Below are 20,705 nucleotides of genomic sequence, written 5' to 3'. Positions count from 1 at the left end.
GGGGGGGGGGGGGGAGGAAAAGGGGAGGCGGCGGTGGGGAAGAGACAGAAATCTTTAATAAATAAATAAATTAATTAAAAAAATGAAAAAAAAAAAAAAAAACACAGTCCTAGAGTGTTCAAGGCTGATGCCAAGCCAGGCTCACATTCTTGCTAACAGCTTCAGTTGAGAACCCAAGCACTCTGAATAACTGCTTTGTTGTATAAACTGGGCTTCTGTTATATTACAACCCCAAAAGCCCAACCTTAAACATATGCTTCCCATAATATTCTTGCGAGAATTGAAATAATGAAAATAAGACTTTTGAATGTATGGGACATTCTATGAATGATCACTACTCTTCCCTCCCAAAATCCTTAATGAGAACATCTATAGTTGGTAGCACTTAATCAAAATGATCTAGAATTTGAATGGAATTTAAGATTTCTAAGCGAGTCTCAAACCACTGAAATTTCATGAGTAATATTATGCTAATGAGATGATTAATATTTAACCCTTACATTACTTCAGAATGGGGCTGACTACCAGATAGACTAATCAGTGACTAGAGGACTTTCAACCAGCCCAAACTCTGGAAATGAGAGAGGTTCAGGAGACTGAATTCAGCCATTTGAAAAATAATTCAAACATGCTTTGAAAGAAAATGTCAATAAAAATTCTGGAACTCTAGAAACCCAAGCTCATGGAAGTTCCAAGATGGTAAGCAAATACAAGTACCTTCCTGAGCTCTGTGAAGTTACAGCACCTAGCAAGAGTGTGTGTATAGCCTGGTGATTTGTCTTTCGGTAGCACACAAACACAATGGTCTTGTTGGGCACTGAGCCCTTTAATTTGTGAAGTCTTGCTAATTCCAAGTGTTTAGTGCCAGAATAAAACTGCACTATAATACATTCAAGACAAAAACAACATGTGTAGACAAAGAGAGAATTCTGACATGAGAACAATAATATCTACTTATAAGATTTGTACTTTAAGTATTACACATGCAAACTGGAAATCATCATTTTGATTAATTCTCAGAAAGAATTTCTAGAGGTAAAAGCTTTTTCAGTGAAAAGACATGAGACTAAGAGAAGCTGATTGTTTCTGAATTCTTAATCACATGATCCTGAGACCAATGGAAGCAATATATTAGTTATCAAAAGACAAGCTTTCCTGTCATCTCCACAAATGAGTCACAGGGTGAATTCATGGCTTTGGTCGCCAAACACTTCAAAGACTAATAAATATTTCTGACTTGATACTCAGTGTTTACTAGTGCTGTTGAGAAATATTTTTAGAAGAGTTGGAGTGTATTTTTACCTTCAGTGAAGTTCAATGGCAATGGCACCGAGACAGTGTTTGTAAGCGTTAGTAAGTTCTCTCCGCTAACCAGAAAAGCAAGCTCCTCAAATCCAAGGCATGTTCCCCACACAGGAAAATAGTCTCCATCGTCATAACTCTTTGGGAGAATAAAAGAGAAAACTATGTTCATTCAAACTTTGCAGGTATGTCTTTGTCTGTCATCTGTCTCTAACAAGAACTGCACTTTATTGCTTGTTATTACTGCAACACAGATTTCTGTAGAATTTTCTGGGATTCATAAGTAGGCTACACTTAATCTGTCTTCAGAAATACTCTGAGGCAGGTTGGAAAAAGGCAGTTGTAGGCACATTATGTCTTGACCCAAAGAGTTTAAAAGGCCATGAGTTATTTAGTCTAGCCAGTAAAAGTTATTAAGCAAGTATCTCAAAAGAGTTGTTATTGAGGAAAATGTTTAGGAGAGGCCAGAAACAATAAATGAAAAATTGCTAACAATATTTTAAGGGAGAAACAGGAATCTAAGAAACTATGGCAGAAGTGCAAGTCCAAGGTGAGGCATGTATAGTGGCTACGGGCTCTGCATGGCTAACAGACAGGGCCCGACATATGTGAACTCAAGTTCTCTGATAAAGCCACATGTGTCTTGCAGAGTCTAGACTGACTAACTAGAACTTTGTGCCTGTGTCGAGACAGCATGCTGCAGACTAAGAGCCCGAATTATCCTGAGCTATCTTTAATCTGTTTTAATAGGCATTTATTACCAACCTCTGTGCCTCACTTGATATGTTTATTACTATTAGCTACCGTCTTTGAAATACAATGCTGAACATAGCAAATATCTGGCTTTCCTCAGCCCTAAAGCTAAAACTTTTGTAAGCTAGCACCTGAAGCTCACATAAGAGACCTGTCTGCTCTACTGTAGTGTGTCACCATCAACTTGGCAAACCAGTTTTTAAACTCCTTTTGTTCTATAACTCTTTATCTTTGACTTGTACTTGGCTCAGAATAAAACCTCTCTAGCGTGAGTTGTGTCTGGTGTCAACATGTGGCTCTGAAGAAGGGTGAAGCTGGATGGAACAACCAAGAAGAGGGTAGTTAGTAGTGCAGGCATCACACCCGGTACATAAAAGAACAGATCAAAGAGAGGGACAAGCTGTACTAGCTCTGATACTAGCTCTACTAGCTACGAGGTGTGGCTCACTCCTAGAATCCCTAAATTACATGAAACAAAAATAACAGGCTGAAACAGACACTTGATTCCTGCATAGCACATGTCTGACTACTAAGGGGAATAAGGCTGGAGTATCTGTGAAGGAAGCAAGACTATATACTGTATGAAAGATAATCATCTTTATGAAAAGAGACAACCCATTTGGAGTGATAAGCAGTAGCAGATTCACCTCTATGGCCTTGTTGAAAAATATTCTGGCTGTATTGGAATACTCTGACTGTGAGATGCTAGCACTTCCTCCAGGAAAAAGGATTCTGAAACAAAATCAATTAAGATATATTTTTCTCCATTCACCAAGTAAATAAATATGCTTCATTTAAAAATGTCATTATTACTATTACATAATTACCATACATATACTCAAGTATACATATATAATATTTATAATTCTAGCCATTCAGAAACTATTGTGGTTAATAATTTTGCACATATTCTCTTAAAACTTTAATAAACAAGCTCGTTGAACAAAATATAATCTGAACAAAACAAAAGCAGAAAAAATAAAGGGAGAGAGACTGAAGAGGGTGGAGACGAAGAAGCAAATCTCCAGGTGTGGCTGGCTATGATTAAGGTGATCAGTAAGGCCAAGCCAACTATAAATACACATCTATTTTAAGTCCCAAGAGAGAATAAGACTACAAAGCACATAATAACCAGAACATTTACTTTGATTAGAATTAAATGTCTACAAGAATTTGCTTCTTCACAGTCCTGACAATTCTTAAGAAATAAACACAGAGCTGGGTGGTGGTGGCGCACGCCTTTATTCCCAACACTTGGGAGGCAGAGGCAGGCAGATCTCTGTGAGTTCGAGGCCAGCCTAGTCTATAAGAGCTAGTTCCAGGACATGCTCCAAAGCCACAGAAAAACCCTGTCTCAAAACACACACACACAGAAAGAAAGAAATGAGCATTGTATTAGGAAATCCTGAAAATCCACAAAATTGTCATTCTCAGAAGTCTTAGATAATTCACAAATGTTAGATTTCTTTTCATTCTACCCAAATAAATAAAATATACAAAAAATTATGATGCTTTTATATCAGGTTTTTAGATTAATGTTAAATGTTTTAATTCTTTAACACATATTGAAATAACCACTATATTGAAAATACAATAATTTTTAATATATCCTTGAGATAGCAAAGGCTATTCAAAAGTGATCTGGCTTTTCTGGCCAACAAAAGTTGGACTAAACATATTAAAGTTCTAAAAATATTTGAATATGAATTTGTAATATTAGTCTTTTATTTTGAATTTATCTCTCTCTCTCTCTCTCTCTCTCTCTCTCTCTCTCTCTGTGTGTGTGTGTGTGTGTTAGAGAGAGAAGTGTATGAACACAGAACATGTGTTCTCTTTCCACATGTGGGGACGAATTCAGCTCACTAGGCTTGTGTGACAAGTACATTTAGGCCCTCTTACCAGCCAGAGGCCATTTTTGAATTGAAGAAATACATTATTCTTCTTCTATGATTCAGGCTTGGCGCCAGCCTGTGACAAGACTGGTTTCCATTGTCAGGAAACTAAGTCTGTGTTGAAACACTACTCCAGACCACAGCAGGAAACCCTGGATGACTAGAGGAGACCAATCCCCATTAACCCCGTATTTTAAAAGCTGCCTCTGACCACACCCAATTCATGGGACCTTATAGTTCTTTATACAGTAAAACTGGCCCAACATCCCCAGATAACATTCTCCCTGAGCACAGGCTCCATACTTTGTCTGGTATGTGTTCTCCCATAAGACAGTGTGAAGTTCACTCCACGTTACCTCAGGGAAAGTATTTTTGAGCTTACATTGTTATACTTTATTTTTTCTGTTTCCATTCAGAGACAGTAAATTACAACTGTCTAGTGTAATTTTCACCAATCTAGTGCCCAGCTTTCAGAGTCTGTGCTGTAGAGAGGGAGTCAGTCTCTGGGAGGATGTCAGTGTCTTAACTTCCTAGGTGTCTTAACACAACTCCTCAAGCTGAAAGCAACGAAAAGTAGTTTTCACTGGATTTCAATTCCCGCTTTATGGGCTAACTACTCACATATTTTATAGTGAAGCAGAGAAATTTTTTAAGAACTATTCAAATTACCTCTCAAAGATGATCAACCAGTAACCTCAGACATAGGACTTGGATATTTCAAAATATTTAGGCACTTAAACAAAAATTAAGTTAAATATCATGGGTCCCATAAGTAACAATTACTTGCTTCCTGCTCAGGACTATGACTAACCCTGAACCTTACGGACCAGGCAAGTCCTCTACCACTGGGCTGCACTCCCGGCCTTCTTGTCTTTTCTTTCTCAGACTGGTGAACTTTCTGCTCTCTTCTCTCGGGCTCCCAGAGAACTAGAATTACAGTACAGGCTTCAGCCTCCAGGTCTTGTCCTACCTCTCATTCTTCACTGCGTCTTTACATCTCCCTTCAAAACAGCCAACAGAAGCACTTGGGAAGTTATCAGAAAACTTTAATATGTGCACACTGACACACTGTATTAAGACTTGATACAATATCAAGCCAACTTACCCATTGATAGATCTGAAAAGTTCTGTATACTGTGTAAGTGGAAGATCGAGCCTGAAAATAATTTAAAAAAAAAGTTTTATAAAGGAAATCGTTTCTGAAGCCTAAGAAAAAAGAAGTCACCACCTTAATTTTTAAACATTTAAATAAAAAATTAAGTCTTTTTAGGTATTGCAGATTGAACCCAAGGCCTTGAACATACAGGGCAAGTGCTACAACACTTTTACCTAAATATCAGACAATACTTCATTTCCACACTAGAGGTATTCTTGTCAAGCTATGAAAACCACAGGATTATACCCAGTGTAGCTAATCAGAAATGTTAATCTGTTTTTCTGGGATTAATTACGTTCAAATTTTAAAGTAGATGCTAATATAATCAAACACTGGACACTAGTAATATCTATTAACCAAGAAACCTAAAAATATTCAGCCATTTTATATAAAGACAAAAAATTTGAAAATTTTATGGGGCTGGAGAAATGGCTCAACAGTATAAAGTTCTTACTGCTGTTCTAGAACATCCAAGTCCAGTTGTTCACACACGTCACGGGTTACTGTGTTACTCCAGATATAGCTCTTACACCCTTTTTGGCCTCTGTGAGTACCCGCCTATGCGCACGGGACACACACACACACATACATACACACACACACATACACACACACACACACAAATACATCTTTTAAAAAGCTTTACTATCACACATCTTCCCTACAGGTGGCTTGGAGAAATGGAAACAGTATGGACACCAAATCCCAACAACTCATCCCCTCCAACCAGCTGCAAAGGACTGAGGACTCTACTTGAAATCCAGAACAATCCAGATCTAACGACACACTACTTACAGACCTCTGGGATTGGCTCAGTTATTCTGAAGCATACTTGATCAAGAATCCTTACAAGATTTCTTAGCAATCACCATATTGCTTATGATTTTATTTCTTTTCCCCAGAGAAAATCCAAAGAAACTAATCCACATACAACTTTTAATTAAATCACAGTGTGACATCTGTAGAAAGTGTGTATGAAACACAATAACTCTCCGACACTGTTTCTACAAGACCTCTCCACACACCTGTCCGCACACAGAGTGATAAAAGCTTGCACTCCTCAGTAGAATGTGGTCCATTTCTGCCCCGGGAAAGAGATACAGGTGGATACAGGTGACTTGAGAACATGGCTCCTGTTGCTACCAAGGGAGCTCTAATTCCTAGCATGTGCCTATGCTCTGCCAGGAAACTTTCCTGGCTCTCCTCCAAGTCGCAGCAAACTCTTGAAATCCACGTGGGTTATTCCAAAGTCATAGTAAACTTCTTTTTGGTTCAGAGCCTCAAAGCCATCAGTGAAACTCCTACAGAATGATTAACTGACCGGGTGACTGTGCCTTGGGGTGGATAAGGAGGGAAAATGTGAGCCCACGTGCTCTCAGTATCCTGACAATTCAGACTGTCCCACAAACCTCAGAATCTCCCTCATGGACCACGATTGGCAGTCACTACCACCAGCTGCATACCAAAGCCCCCTAGCCGGCTAACCAAGTGGCCTCCACACCATGTGTGACTATGCGTTAACCCTGCTCCTCACTATTAATAGGCCACATGGTTGCGGAGTGTGACATGAACACACCTGTCTCAAGAAAATGCCAGGGGAAACAAGGCATGATTTGAACAAAGAGGTCATTTGCTTCCTGTCAGGTGTTTCTAAACACAAAAATTCTCGTCAGGTTGCCCACTGGCCCTATTGCTTAAGACACCATGTACTTTAATTGCACAACACAAAGAAATCAGGCTTGAACTAATGTGAAAGTTTACTCCCTGCTGGTTGGCTTTCCTGGTGCCAAAAGGCAGTATGCAGGAAGCTAGAGAAGAAAAATCATCTCAGTTGAGAATCTTACAGACTGCAGTACCAGTCTGCTAGGCAGGACTGTCCACTGGTGCAGTCATGGCATGGCTGTTGCGGGATAACCAACTGCATTCTAATTCAATGTGAGGCTACTCTAAAGGACGAAAGGACGTTCATGCCTGGTGCTATGGGTGCGGGCAAAGGCCCATGGCTGGGGAGATCACAGGCTCTAAGAGTAAACCTGCTTCTTCTGTTTCACTAAATGGACATGTTGTCAAACTGTTCCCAAAATGTTTATTTACACCTATAGACCAGTGCTGCCCCCAGCCTTGGTCAGAGAAGCTTCATTTTTACAGCAAATGGTGATTAATGCAGAAACTCATAACCAAGGTGATGAGAGTGACTGTTGAATGCCCAGCTCTAAACAGGATACTGGGGTCACTCCAAAGTTCAGGGAACATTGCAGAAGAGACTTAAAGAACTTAAGAGCAGGACAAAAGGGAGGACTCTAAGATGCTGTCTTGTGGATATGACAGAGTCTCCTTATCCAGGAACTCACAGCAGCTGCAGGTGTCTACATAGAGCCTGCACAAGCTTGGGCGAATGAGCGTTCAGACAGTATGGAAAAAGGACTCAGAGGACCTCATCCTTCCCCTGAGAACTAGAGGCAGTCATGGTTGCCTAGAGAAGGAAGGTTAAGTCTTCAGTGGTATAACTACTGTTGAATTGTCCAGGATTGTAGGCCCATATTTCTATATGGTATGGCAGCCAGTCTCTCAAGCCATAGATGGCACCTGAGGTGGTCATGTAGCCTTCCAAACAGGCTATCGCTACCCTAACAAAGGGGCAGGATGTTGTTCTGCTCCTTTGTAATTTGGAGGACGCCTGGGATAGAGATGCTAATTCCGGCCTACATGACAGAGCTGGCATACAGAGCAGGAAGATAGAAAGATGTGACAAAATGGGCATAGAAAGGTGTGGTCAAAGGTGTGGGCATGACTAAAGCCATTCACCTGGTTACCTGGGAAACAGAATGTTAATGAATTTCCCCCTCAGTTTATGTTTTGATATATATGGCTGTTTGGAGAATAAATGCAGAGGAATTTTCAGTATGTGAACTCAGGATTTCATGAGGATTCACTAAGAATCTCCCTGCTAATAAAGCTATGTGAGTTGTGTCTTTATTCCCATGACTCCATGTGGGTCCAGACAGATAGTTTATGTTGGGGATGGACTTCGACACAGGCTCCAGGGGAGAACTCCACACAATGTCCACTGGTTAAACCAGGAGGGTTACAATACAAAAACAAAGCAGACATGAAGATGGGAAGGGGTTCGCTGGGATGAGAGGGTGGTTGGCAGGGGTGGGAGGAAATAGTAAAAGACAAGGCTGCTTACAACATCATACACTTTGGTTGTAGGACACAAAGAAATCAGTCTTGAACTGAGCAGAAAGTTCTCCTGCTGGCTAGCTTTCCTGGCACTGAAAGATGCCACGCTGGCTTCTGGCAGATGAAAGACACCAACGGTCTTACCTAGCACTAGATTCTACTGATGAAATAACAGACCTGCCAAGAAAGATGCACCCACTGGAACAATAGTGGCAAGACTGTCTGTGAGAATAAACAACCATTCCCTTGCTTGAATTTGAATCCTCTCCCACAAGAGGGCTTTCATCAATGGTACTGTAAGCATAGTTAAAACCCATGGCTGAACTCACAGTATCTATGACTACAGGCATGAAACTTACACAAGATCAAGCCAGTTAAAAGTTCCAGCAGACATGGGGGAGGGGCTACCAAGGCCCCACCCCTAGCTAAGGAGCTGATGGCAGTTGGTGGCTGTTGGGAGAGGTGGGTCACTTTTCTTATGAGATATTGGTAGGTTGTCCATGCCCCAATGGATATGAATATGAGCCTTTAATTGGATGTACTGGCTGAAAAATGTATTTTTTTCAACAGACATGAAGTTGAAAGGGAAATGCGCTTGGTGTGGGCTGGGAGTCCTACAGGAAGTTGGAAGAGGGAAGGGGTGAATATGATCAGGATACATTGTATATGTGTATGAAAATTTCAATGAAACTTTGAACTATTATTTTTAAAAGGGTAGGAATGAATGGTATGATCATAATGCATGATATACATGCATGAAACTATCAGAGAAATTTTTAAAAACCTTCTCAACAGTTCATGAGAAATAGCTTTCTGTCTCCACAATCAAAATGAGCCCAATACTGATGGCACAAGTCTAGCTTCAGTGGCATGGAAAGCCATGGAGTCACCGGTGCCAGATGGCAACAGCTCTCCCACTGACAGGAAGACCTGGGGAACTATTTTCAAAAGCCAAAACTTCAGTCTTCTGATTTATAAATGTTCAGAACTATTTTAAATGCTTTGTGAACTAACTGAGCATATTCTAAAATAGATGGGCTGTGGTGTTCAATCTTTCAGGACCCTGTCTTTTCTAATAGTCCCACAGTTGGGAAAGGCAACCTCAAGTCACCATGTCCTGAGAAAGGTGATCAGAAAGGGTGGGCTGAAACCAAGGTCAAGCATCACCTATAGCTGAATTCTGCCCGGGTCTCCCATCCACCTTCTTCTCCCCTCTGAATCAGAAAGTGGCCCCAGCAACAATCTAACAGTAATGCTGCAAAAAACTCTCTTCATTGTACATATAGAATTTCTGCCCCATACATTATAGTTACTACAGGATCACATGATCCCAATTTCAAGCAGTAAGTCTGAAAATCAACTTTAGTGCCAGCGCTGGAGTTTAGCCCACATGCTGCCAATCAGGTTTTGGGTATCTTGTCATAACTGCTAATATTCCACAAGTCATCTGGTTTCAAGACTCCCCAGCTTCCATCACTCCCACCTATTTCTTTCTCTGCACCCTTGTATTTGATGAGTCGTCATTTTTATTGCTTTTTAAGGCCACGCACTTATCAACTCATAACCTCAGCGGCACCCCCATCTTTTATTTCACACCCACACTCTCGGCAGCCTCTGGACAGGACTGCCCACTGTGATGGCTCTGCAGTGTCTTTCCCACATCTGCACCAACCTCTGAAATAGGGGTTTAAAACTTCCATAAACTTTGAAACACTGTACTGGAGACTCTCGGGGGCCTCTTACTCAGCTCTATAACTTGAGTAAATGATTTCACATGAGATCAGATTCAGCACCAACAAATTAAACACGAACCTTAAGGGTAAAGACAGTTGTCAAATGTGAAAGGTGAAACAAGACAATCCTTAGGAATCTCAACATAAAGACTGTTTTTTTTTTTTTATAAAACCTTAAATCTGAGATTCTCAACCTGTGAGTCATAACCCCTTTAGTAAACCGCTATCTCCAAAAATATTTACATTAGGAAAGATAACAGTAGCAAAATTACTTTTATGAAGTAGCAAAAGAAAATAATTTAATAGCGAGGGGTCACCACAACACGAACTATATTAAAAGGTCATAGTATTAGGAATGTTGAGAACCACTGCTCTAAATCATATTTGCCTTTTGAATACTAATAGTATATAAATTATAACTCCTTATTGCAATTATTTGCACAATAGGTTGCAATAGTGTTTTGTGCATGAATTTTCACAATAGATTAGATGAGAATTCTACAAGATTCTCATGCACTGATTTTAGCTGACAAAGTAAGTGTGCTTACTAGATTTTTGTTTAACTTTTTTTCAAGTGAAAAATGAGTGATTAAATCAACGCCTTTGAGCTGAAAGTATAAGATTGTGTTATTTTTCTCAGTCATATTATCATAAAATAAATACTTTTGTAAAGGTGTTTTTATTACTATATTTCTTTAAGCGTGTGTGTGTGTTTGTGTGCATGCACGCATGTGAGTTTGATCCACAGAGCTAAAGCTCCAGGTGGTTGTGAGCTGCCCTACACAGGGTCAGGGAGGCTCTGGAAGAACAACATCAAGTGCTCTTAACCACTGGGGCATGTCTCCAATCCCGAACTGAACTCCTTTAAAACTAAAATACCTCTCATTGACCCTACAGCAATACTAATACAGTCATCACTGACAAGCTTTCAGCAGATGGGAAAGTATATTTATAGTCATCTTCTAAAATATGTCCTTCATTCCTGAAGTGTTCCCTTATGCTAGTAGTCAGCAGGAAGCTGACTAAACTGGAGATTCTACTATGATTTTATGGTGTCTGTGAGGAATGTCTTTTCTGGGGTGAAGGAAGCGATCATGCGCTTCTCAATGCTAACAGACATATAGCAGACATTCAGTGACATTATAGACACACAGAACTTTAAAAACAACTTAATGGGAGTCTACAGGCAATAAGTTTATGGCTGAAATCAAAGGCAACATCGTTCCATTTAATGATGCAATCGTAGGAAAGTCATTTTAGAGACAAAAGACGACTCTTTACACCCTTGGCAGAAATCCCAGAAGCATACCTTATGGGTACAACTCTCGCACCTGCGGACTCCAAGTACTTCACATAGGATGCAGCAATGTAGTATTTTCCCAGGTTTTTCATCTCCTTGGTACGGCATTTTTGCATTAATACTCCTAAATTTTAAAAATGTATTAATTTCAAGCAATGTAATTTGCTTCTTCCTCAAAACTGAATGGCGGCCTAATGCAAATGTCACTATTTTGGTTTCTCAGTTCACAGACCTGCATCTCCTCCAAGTCTACGTATAGTCATTGGGAGAGCAGCGGAAAAGGGTGATCGCAGTTTGTTACCACACCAGGAATGTTCCAGAAGTCCCCAAAGTACGTTTATAATAGCCCCAGCTTTCTTCACACAACCGGAGACAACTCACTAAGCCTATAGGGTGCCAACCCCTTGCCCCACAAAGACACATTTCTATACTTGTCAGCAAAGTCAAGGTGGAAATACCTTTCATCTCCATCTCTCTAGGTAACCAGCACTCACCAAACCCATCGACACTATTAACAGGTCTTTATTCTTTCTGAAGGAACCCTCACACTTTAGTTTCCCACAGAAATAAAGCTGACGACATCACCGTCGCCTCATCCATTCACTACGGCTTAATCACACTGTATGCCAGGCACTGAACTAGGTACTAAGGACACCGGAATTAAAGAAAAAGAAAAGAAAAATCTTTACCCTGCAGGCTTTAATGCTAGTGGGTGGAAGAGGAAAGAGGTTAAGACAAACAATACAGAGATTTGTTTTTAGATCCAATTATGAGGGCTGGTGCTTGTGTCAAGAAGGAAGACAAAGAAATAGGTGTTCCCTTTACAATGTCCCTTAAACATGGTGGCAAGTCCTCCCTGGGAAAGCAGAACAAGTCTTCAGAGCGGTGGAGAAAGTCCTTCTGGGGAAGATACAATGTGCCGCTTAATCCAAAGCATCAGTGGGGTGGTGCAATGAACCATACACCTACATGTGGAATAAGAGAAATTCAGGGCAAAGAACAGTACCATGCCAAGGTCATGAGTTAGCTGGTCACTCTGCAAGAAGTCTATCAGACTGGAAATATGTCAGAGAAAGCAAGAAGGCAACCGTTAATGGATGGAGATACGCAGGCCAATGGGGGCTACCATCTTCATTATATTCCTCAGAGGTTACTGGAACTTCATAAGCTCTGCGACTTCATGTTCTGTCCCTCTCATCTCTCTGAATTCCCCTTACCAGCGAAACCCAAGTCCAGCACACTGACATCCAACATGTATCAATGAATGACAGGGCATGCTTAACATGTACAGTGTCTTGGATCCAGCCCTGGCCTCCAGAAAGTAAACCACGAAAAAACATTACATCTGCGCATTGACTATCTGTGACTCTGTGAGACAGCCTGTCACTCAAACTGTCTCAGTGAGACAATCGCATTGGTATTCTTGGCGTCTTACAACAGTTGACAGGAATCGCTCCTGAATATCAAATGTCCGAATGTGTCTAGTAAGAATGTTTCTCTCCTCCCCATCAGATAAGAGAGTCTTCACAATGAAAACTGAAATTTGGCTAAGAAGAGCACAGCAGTACCCTGGGAGACAGAGTGATGTAAAGCAGGAGGGGAGGTGCTACAAGGACTGCATGAAGAATCGTGGGAACCCAAGTGCCTGCAACAGTAAATCAATTCCACCTTCACACCCAGCCCATTCATCCCTCCCATTCCTAGGCAAAGAGTTCAGACTGTAAGCCCTGTCTCTCAACATGTGTCCCCAATGCCATGTGCACTTCAGGCTATCTCACAACTTCTGTGGCTGTCTTGTCCTTGAATCCTTTGCGTTTCCTAAAGTAGTAGCTTACACAGACTATGTGCTCCATCAACTATATTATCTTAATTGATTGGGTAGAGGAGGCTTCAAGATGGCTTAGCAGTAGGTAGAGGCATTTGTTGCTGAGCCTGAGGAACTGAGTTCAGTCCCCAGGGCCCATATGGAGAAAGGAGAGAACTGACTCCTAAAGTTGTCTTTTGACATTCATAGGTGCATGTGACAAACATACAATATAGCTGATAACTGTAAATATAAAAGAAAAATAACTACACATGCAAAATAATTATAAATATAAAAGAAAAATTGCAATTGATCAGGTTAACCAAAAGCATGCTTTTGCCATACTCAACTGAGAGCTGCTTCGATTCTAAAAAATAAAATGAATCTTCTTTTTTTTTTTTTTTTTTTTTTTTTTTTTTTTTTTTGGTTTTTCGAGACAGGGTTTCTCTGTGGCTTTGGAGCCTGTCCTGGAATTAGCTCTGTAGACCAGGCTGGTCTCGAACTCACAGAGATCCATCCGCCTGTCTCTGCCTCCCGAGTGCTGGGATTAAAGGCGTGCACCACCACCGCCCGGCTAAAATGAATCTTCTGTCATCGTTTCTTTTTTCTTTCTTGTCCCTAAACCTACAAATACAATTCACTACATATGTTACATGATTCAACTTGAAGAACCTAACCATCACCAGAAACAGCTTTGGCAGTAAGGTTCCAAATGTTAGTGAGCAACCCATTTGAAAACTGGGTCATTCCCGAATTCATAAACAAATTTTCTAGTTTCTGTTTAGTGCTCAACTGTAACACCAATCAAACGGCATAATCCTACTTATGCTTACCCATAAACACCTTTTGTCCAATTTTAACCAAAATTTCTCTCCTTGGTGGCTTTTCAAATGTCTGCCATGATTGCAAACCAATTTTACCATCTGAAATGCAAATATGCTGGAAACTATTACATGCTCCGCTGTTCAAATAGAACTGGCATTCGGATCCTCAGACCCACTGTTGTCACCTGATGCCAAGAACGGCAAAGTCCAAGCCACGTTTTAATTCCTTACCTATTTCACTTTTCTATTTTATTTATTGTGTCTTCATTTATGTCCTCAACCAAGGAAATGTGAGTAAATTTAACCATGTGCAGAATTTCTGGGACAAGAAAGGCAGGGAAAATGGTGGGGACACAGGGCAGGAAAAGTACCCCTCACACTGGAGTCGGTTGAATCCTCCCACCAGCTAACACTCAAGAGTGGATTCATGTTTATAAGAGTGTTTCTCCCTTCTCTGTGGTACACCTTTAATTTTCTAGGAGTTTCACATCATTTGCAGTAAGACATATCCTAACCCCTTACTCTGCTCAACCCTTGAAGTTCTGGTTTTATCCTATTCAGAACATCTCTGCATCCTCCTTATAATCTTAATTATCATCATGGAAAAAGAGAACAGGAATAGAGAGGGAGGTCCTGTGGACACCTCGTGAACAATGACCACTTGGTCATTAGAAGTGGAGTCTTCTGTGTAGACTCCATGCTTTTCATTTTTACCCTGAGTCTTAACACTTTTGATAAATCCCAGTTCGGCTTCACAACTCGCTCTCCCTAAAATTCTTTTCGCTCAAAAGCGGAAGCCTCAAATCCAGACTTTGCCTGAGCTGTGTGCTTCCTAAAGTTCATGGGACCCACCCCAGACTGCTTTGATGAGAAACAGCGGGCGTCGGGGATCCGCACACCTCTCCGGAGCGGTGACAGCTTCGCGAGCTGCCCCTTGTCGACACCCGTCCCCACCCTGAGCGAGTCCTAGCCGTGGTCCCGGGCCTCCTTACCGATGATGGGTTTCTTCGGGCCGCGCTTATGGGGTCTGGATAGCCCGGGGCTCGGGGGCCCGCACAGCAGCAAAGCCAGCACGCACAGCAGGTGGCCCAGGCACGCCATCGCCCCCTGGCCTGCCCGCGCCTCCGGCCGCCTTTCAAAGGCTCTGTGGCGCGGCGCGCGCACTGGTGGGCTCGGGCGGGGGCGCGGCCCCGCGGCCTGGGCGGTGCTCGAGCCTCGAGGGCGCGCACGGCCGCGCCGCTCAGGCCTATGGGAAATGCAGTCCGGGCGCGCGCGTGCGGCGGCCGCGGGGCGGGGGCGGGCGGCTCAGGGAGCGTGCTCGGCGCCGCCCCATCGCCCTGCGCGCGACCCGCGACCCGCGGCCCCGCGAGCGGCACGCGTCCTGCGACCGCTGCCGAGACTGTGGAGACGCGGCGGGTGGACTCCTGCTGGCCTCCGCGTGCTGTGAGTTCTCCCTGAGAACTATTATGTCTCCGGGAGAGGTCACCCACACCGAACCACAGAACCGAGGCGACCAGACCAGGACCTGAGGGCGACCTCGGGTCCCGCCTGGCTCTATGTGGTAACCAAGTAGCGGAGGCCTGTGAGGTTCTAGAAGTCGCCAAAGAACTCTGCTGCATAACAGCATAGGTCCCTGGCTCAGATATGCTGACAGCATTCGATGTTAGGACGCGGGATGACTTCCTGGAGACATTCTACTGATCTCTATTTATTTGGGCACACGGACTTCTGGAGGAACTGAAGAGCAGACCACAGAGGACACGTTCACGCGCCGGTCCCCTTGCCTTAGAACTGGGATAAGGGAAGGACTGACTCCTGGAACCTACCCCAAAAGGGCACGATCAGGCCACACTCAAAGGAAGCGTGGTCCTTGATGAGCGTCGTTGTTAGCGCCAGTCCCAGAAAAGTACTAGTCATCATATTAAATAATGACAAGAGCAATAGCTAAGCAATTAAAGGTTCAGGTTGACAAATGTATTTTGAAGGTACAGGAAGAATGCATGCGTTCATAGCCTGCAGCACGGAAGTTCCTATTTGCCAAGGCTCAGTTAGACTCCAGATTAAAATCGAAAAAAAATCTATTGAAGATGAACAGATCTATTGAATGGTGTCTTTCTGTAAAAGGCTTACACTTTAGAAAAAAAGGCAGAGTGTGACTTGTGGAAAGAACAACAGCAAAGTTCCGGCGTGCAGCAAGAAAAACAAATGCAAAGGAAGAATACTGCAGAAGGGTGTGGTGAGTGATAAGTCCTAAAGGATGTGGTGAAAGATAGTGAGAAAATGCCAAGCAGGTTTGAGCCTCATTGAGTTGATAAGGATCTATTGTAAGTATGCATCTATGCTGGAGGAGAAATTGACTCTTCACAAAGGGAGATAATTGCCTGCAATTAATCAAAACAATCACCTTGATTTGGAGAAGTGATAAGTGGGAAAAGTGAAGTACTAGACTTTGGTAGGTAAATATAGGTGTATGTGTGTCTTCATAACTTTGATGGTCCAATGTGTTCATAAAACCAGCTTACGACCATCAAAAACCATTTACAATGAAGTATTATTGAAAATGAATGGGTTGGTCCATGATAAAGTGGTAGATTGCTAGTTATTTTAACTCTTTTAGGAAGGTATTAGGTAATGTCAGATACCACATATTCTGTAATCTACCACTTCTCAGATAATAAGTATGTGCCTACGGTGTAACCTTGCTATGGTGTGGCACCCTTCTCCCCTCACACATATGCTTGAAGCTTTGTCCTCAGTGAGACCATGCCAACATGGAAAATTTAAAAGGTAGGGCTAATGGAAGGTAAGTAGGTCAGTCCGACTCCACCTTCATTAACCAACTGATATTATCTCAGAGGTGTGGATCTGGTCTGGTTGGAGTGGCGTGTTACTGTATGTGGAGTAAGAGTAGCCCCTTGGGGGGTCTCCTGCTTCCTCTTTTCTACCATGTCAGCTCTTCACTTCCTATGTGTTCTGCTAACTCTAATGGCATTGGCCATAAGGCTCACCTGAAACCAACAAATGCTAGTTTCTCTTAGAACAGAGACCTACCCTTTAGTTAAAACCTTTTTATTTAAACAGAAAAGGGGAGGGGATGTGGGAGTCCCCTCTGTGTGTTGCTTGTATTGGTTAATGAATAAAGAAACTGCCTTGGCCTAATAGGGCAGAACTTAGGTAGGTGGAGAAGACAGAACTGAATGCTGGGAGGAAGAAAGCAGAGGCAGGATTTTTTTGGTAGGCCCGACCTCATGGTGATATGCAGATTAATAGAAATGGGTTAAATTAATATGTAAGAGTTAGCCAATAAGGAGTTAGAGCTAATGGGCCAGCGGTGATTTAATTTTAAAAAAAAAAAATGCTGTTTACACTAAGAAGCCAGATCTCACAGCCTAAAGAAATCAGGCAATGCAACTCTCTCCCTGAGACAGGCAGTCAAGAAGTTGCCACAAATCTGTGTTCCTAACCACAACCTGGCTCCTCTGTGCACTTTGTCACATATGTAATCCCGGATCAAATCAAGTGATGTGAAGTGTCCTACCAACCATCAAAACTAATTTATAAAAAAAGAAAGCCAGGTGTGTGTTGCACACCTTTCATCTTAGCACTCAAGAGGCAGAGGCAGCTGGATCTCTGTGAGGTCAAGGTCAGCTGAGGTTACACAATGAGATGGTATAGATAGCAATGTGTGTTCATGTGATGTATATTTGAAGTATGAAAGCCACGTATTTCCCATGTCCAGTGGATTTCTCTGAAAGCTCCTCTGGCTTCCCCTGTCACCATGCTTTTAAAATCTCTTCTCTAACATTAAGCTTTCCCTCTTACTGAAACACCTGTCCAGGATTTAAAGAGAATCCTCTCATTGTTGGGCCTGTTATGTTGTCATTTAGTCATTTGCCTGGAACTTAAAGAGTTTTTCCTCCCAAGTGCCAAGATTAAAAGCATTTACCACCACTTCTGGTTCCATGGTGATTTAAATTCCATCAAGTTGGCAATTACGATCAACCATTCCAAGACCTCAGGAAATTAAAAGGCTTTGGCCAGGCATGATAAAGTGTTAGTCAAGTGAGGAGATAGTCTACCGAGTAGGACCAAGTCTTTACCAACTGTACATCTGTCAAGGACTGATACCTAGAATACATTTTTAAAAATTCAAAAAATATATACAACAGCAAAAATTAAACAACCTAATCAACAACTTGAGTAATAAAATAGTTCTTAAAAGATGAAACACAAATAACTAATAAATACATGAAAAAACATTCAACCCGCTAGCTGTCAGAGAAATATGAATTAAAACTACATTGATCCCTCACCTCAATCAGAATGACAGTCATTAATGATATTAACGAAATAACAAATGCTAAGTGAGATATGGACAAAAGGAACTAAGGTACTGTTGACTAAAGTATAAAGTAGTTTATCTTCTACACAGATCAGTATGAAAGTATTTCCAAAGAACAAAAGAGGAACTATTTGAAAATCTCAGTGGATATTGGGTGGTGGTGGCACACACCCTTAATTCCAGTACCCAGGAGTCAGAGGCAGGCGGATCTCTGTGAGTCCAAAGCCACCCTGGCCTAAAAAGCAAGGACAGGCTCTTAAGCTACACAGAGAAACCCTATCTCAAAAAAAAAAAAAANACAAAAAAAAAAAAAAAAAAAAAAAAAAAAAAAAAAAAAAGAAAGAAAGAAAGAAAGAAAGAAAGAAAGAAAGAAAGAAACCTACCTCATTGGGTAAAGGTGTCTATCACCAAGTGTGACGACCTGAGTTTAATTCCCAGGACCTACGTGATGAAAGCAGAGCATCAACTCATTGAAGTTATCTTTTGACCACATATGCACTGTGGCATGGGCATGCTCACTCCACACAGACAGAATAAAATGTAACAAAAGTTAATTTATAACTAGGTTAAGAGTAGATCTATCATAAATCTAGCTATAGCATTCCTGGGTATTTACCCAGGAGACTCCAAGTCAGCATATCACAGAGATTATTGCATATTGATGTTTATTGCAGCACTGTTCACAATAGGTGCATTATGTAACCAACCTAGAGATGGAGCAACAAAAGAGAAGATACCAAAGAGGTGGTATATATACACAATGGAATTTTTTCAGCCATAAAGAGCAAAGTTATGTCATTTGCAGCAAAACGGATGCAACTAGAGATAATCATATTAAGTGAGTTGAGATGGTCAGAAAAGCAAATATTTAATATTTTATCTCAGGTATGGTTTCTAATCTTTATAAAGATATACAAGATCATTTATGTATATAGGGCATGAAGTAGAAATTTTCTAAAGGAACCAAAAGAACTTAAGAGATGAGAAGGGGAAGGGGAAGAGTTAAGAATAGGATGAGGGATACATTCGGCATGCAATGTATACTGTTAATCCCACTAGCAAGAATACGACCATTAGGGCTGGAGAGATGGCTCAGTGGTTAAGAGCACTAGCTGCTCTTCCAGAGGTCCTGAGTTCAATTCTCAGCAGCAACGTGGTGGCTCACAACCATCTGTAATGAGATCTGGTGCCCTCTTCTGGCCTGCAGGCATACATAGAGACAGAATGTTGTGTACATAATAAATAAATAAAATCTTAAAAAAAAAAAAAAGAATACGACCACTATCACAAGATAAATTTGACGCAAACTTTAATTAAATACTGGCCAGGACAAAAGACACTAACCAGGTCCATAACAGGATTCCCAGAGAATGGCCACAAATTATGTTAGGTGCTTATTAAAGGCACTATATTCTTCCTGACTTCAGCCAGTGGGAGCAAATATACATCCTGATAAACTTCTTGCCTATGTGTGATCAAATACATCCTGTGCAGTTGGGGCAACCAAGCTTGTTTATAGAAGTGGAAACACCTGGCTTGTTATCTTACATAAACAGCCCCCAGCATTCCAGGAATTTATCTGTCCTTGGGCTAGTGGGGCTTACAGGTTAGACTTATTTCTATTTTATAGATCTCTTAATCACAATAATTTAAACTTAAAACATACTTTAGTCCTTAAATACTTGTATGAAAGTGTTCTTATATAATGCAGAACTGTGAACTACCACTGACTCATTGTCTACAAATCTACTGTGCATTATCTGTAATATTTAATGCTGTTGGTATGCAAGGCCTCCCATATTCCAAGATGACTGAGCCACTCTCTCATACCATCCCTCTTGACAACGCATGGCTGTTTACTATTCTCATAATTGTCCTACTTGTTCCTCTCTTTGTCTTTGCCCGTGTTGTTCTTTCTTGAATGAAAATGGCCCCACAGGCGCATGTTTGAATACTTGTTGCCCAGTTGGTAGAACTAACCAATTAGGAAGGATTAGGTAGTGCAATTGTGCTGGAGGAGAGAGATGTGTCACTAAGGACAGGCTTTGAGGTTTCAAAAGACTCATGACATTCCCTGTGTGCTCTTTGTCTCGTACTGTTCAAGAAGTGAGCTCTCAGCTATTCCTGCTGCCATTGTTGGAATTACTCAGATGTCCTTTACTACAGAATGTACTGTTACCCAACTATTTCCAGTAGACTGTTTTCTCTCTCCTATGTAATATCTGCTTATTGCTTGTAATGGATATCTTTGAATCCATAGTCACCAGGGAGTGAAACTGTAAGGATTAGGAAGTGTGACCTTGATGGAGGAAGTGTGTCACTGGGGGGTGGACTTTGAGATTTCAAAAGTCTATGCAAGGCCGAGTCTCTCTCTCTCTCTCTCTCTCTCTCTCTCTCTCTCTCCCTCCCTCCCTCC

General features: G+C 41.6%; 1 protein-coding gene and 1 long non-coding RNA gene across 2 annotated transcripts in view; one reads left to right on the top strand and one right to left on the bottom strand.

Annotated features, from left to right (window-relative positions):
- The window catches only part of LOC126503477 (uncharacterized), a 40,483-nt gene extending 29,161 nt beyond the window's left edge, over nucleotides 1–11,322 (top strand). Inside the window, exon 3 of the long non-coding RNA XR_007592311.1 lies at nucleotides 5,771–11,322. This is a non-coding gene — a long non-coding RNA (uncharacterized lncRNA). The remainder of the gene's footprint in view (nucleotides 1–5,770) is intronic.
- Ggh (gamma-glutamyl hydrolase) overlaps nucleotides 1–15,136 on the bottom strand; it is a 24,416-nt gene extending 9,280 nt beyond the window's left edge. Inside the window, exons 1-5 of the mRNA XM_050145188.1 lie at nucleotides 14,940–15,136; nucleotides 11,329–11,443; nucleotides 5,053–5,103; nucleotides 2,703–2,787; nucleotides 1,303–1,441 (exon numbers count right to left, since the gene is read on the bottom strand). Of these exons, the coding sequence (XP_050001145.1) occupies nucleotides 1,303–1,441; nucleotides 2,703–2,787; nucleotides 5,053–5,103; nucleotides 11,329–11,443; nucleotides 14,940–15,048 (499 nt within the window). The 5' untranslated portion in view covers nucleotides 15,049–15,136. The remainder of the gene's footprint in view (nucleotides 1–1,302; nucleotides 1,442–2,702; nucleotides 2,788–5,052; nucleotides 5,104–11,328; nucleotides 11,444–14,939) is intronic.
- Between the last annotated feature and the right edge of the window lie 5,569 nt (nucleotides 15,137–20,705).

Source organism: Alexandromys fortis, unplaced genomic scaffold, assembly GCF_014885135.2.
Source record: "Alexandromys fortis isolate MF-2015 unplaced genomic scaffold, M_Fortis_MF-2015_v1.1 scaffold_2_1_26212458, whole genome shotgun sequence".
In the NCBI taxonomy this organism is placed as follows: domain Eukaryota; kingdom Metazoa; phylum Chordata; class Mammalia; order Rodentia; family Cricetidae; genus Alexandromys; species Alexandromys fortis.
The sequence above is the reverse complement of the archived record's forward strand: the minus strand, read 5'-3'. Positions and strand labels throughout refer to the sequence as shown.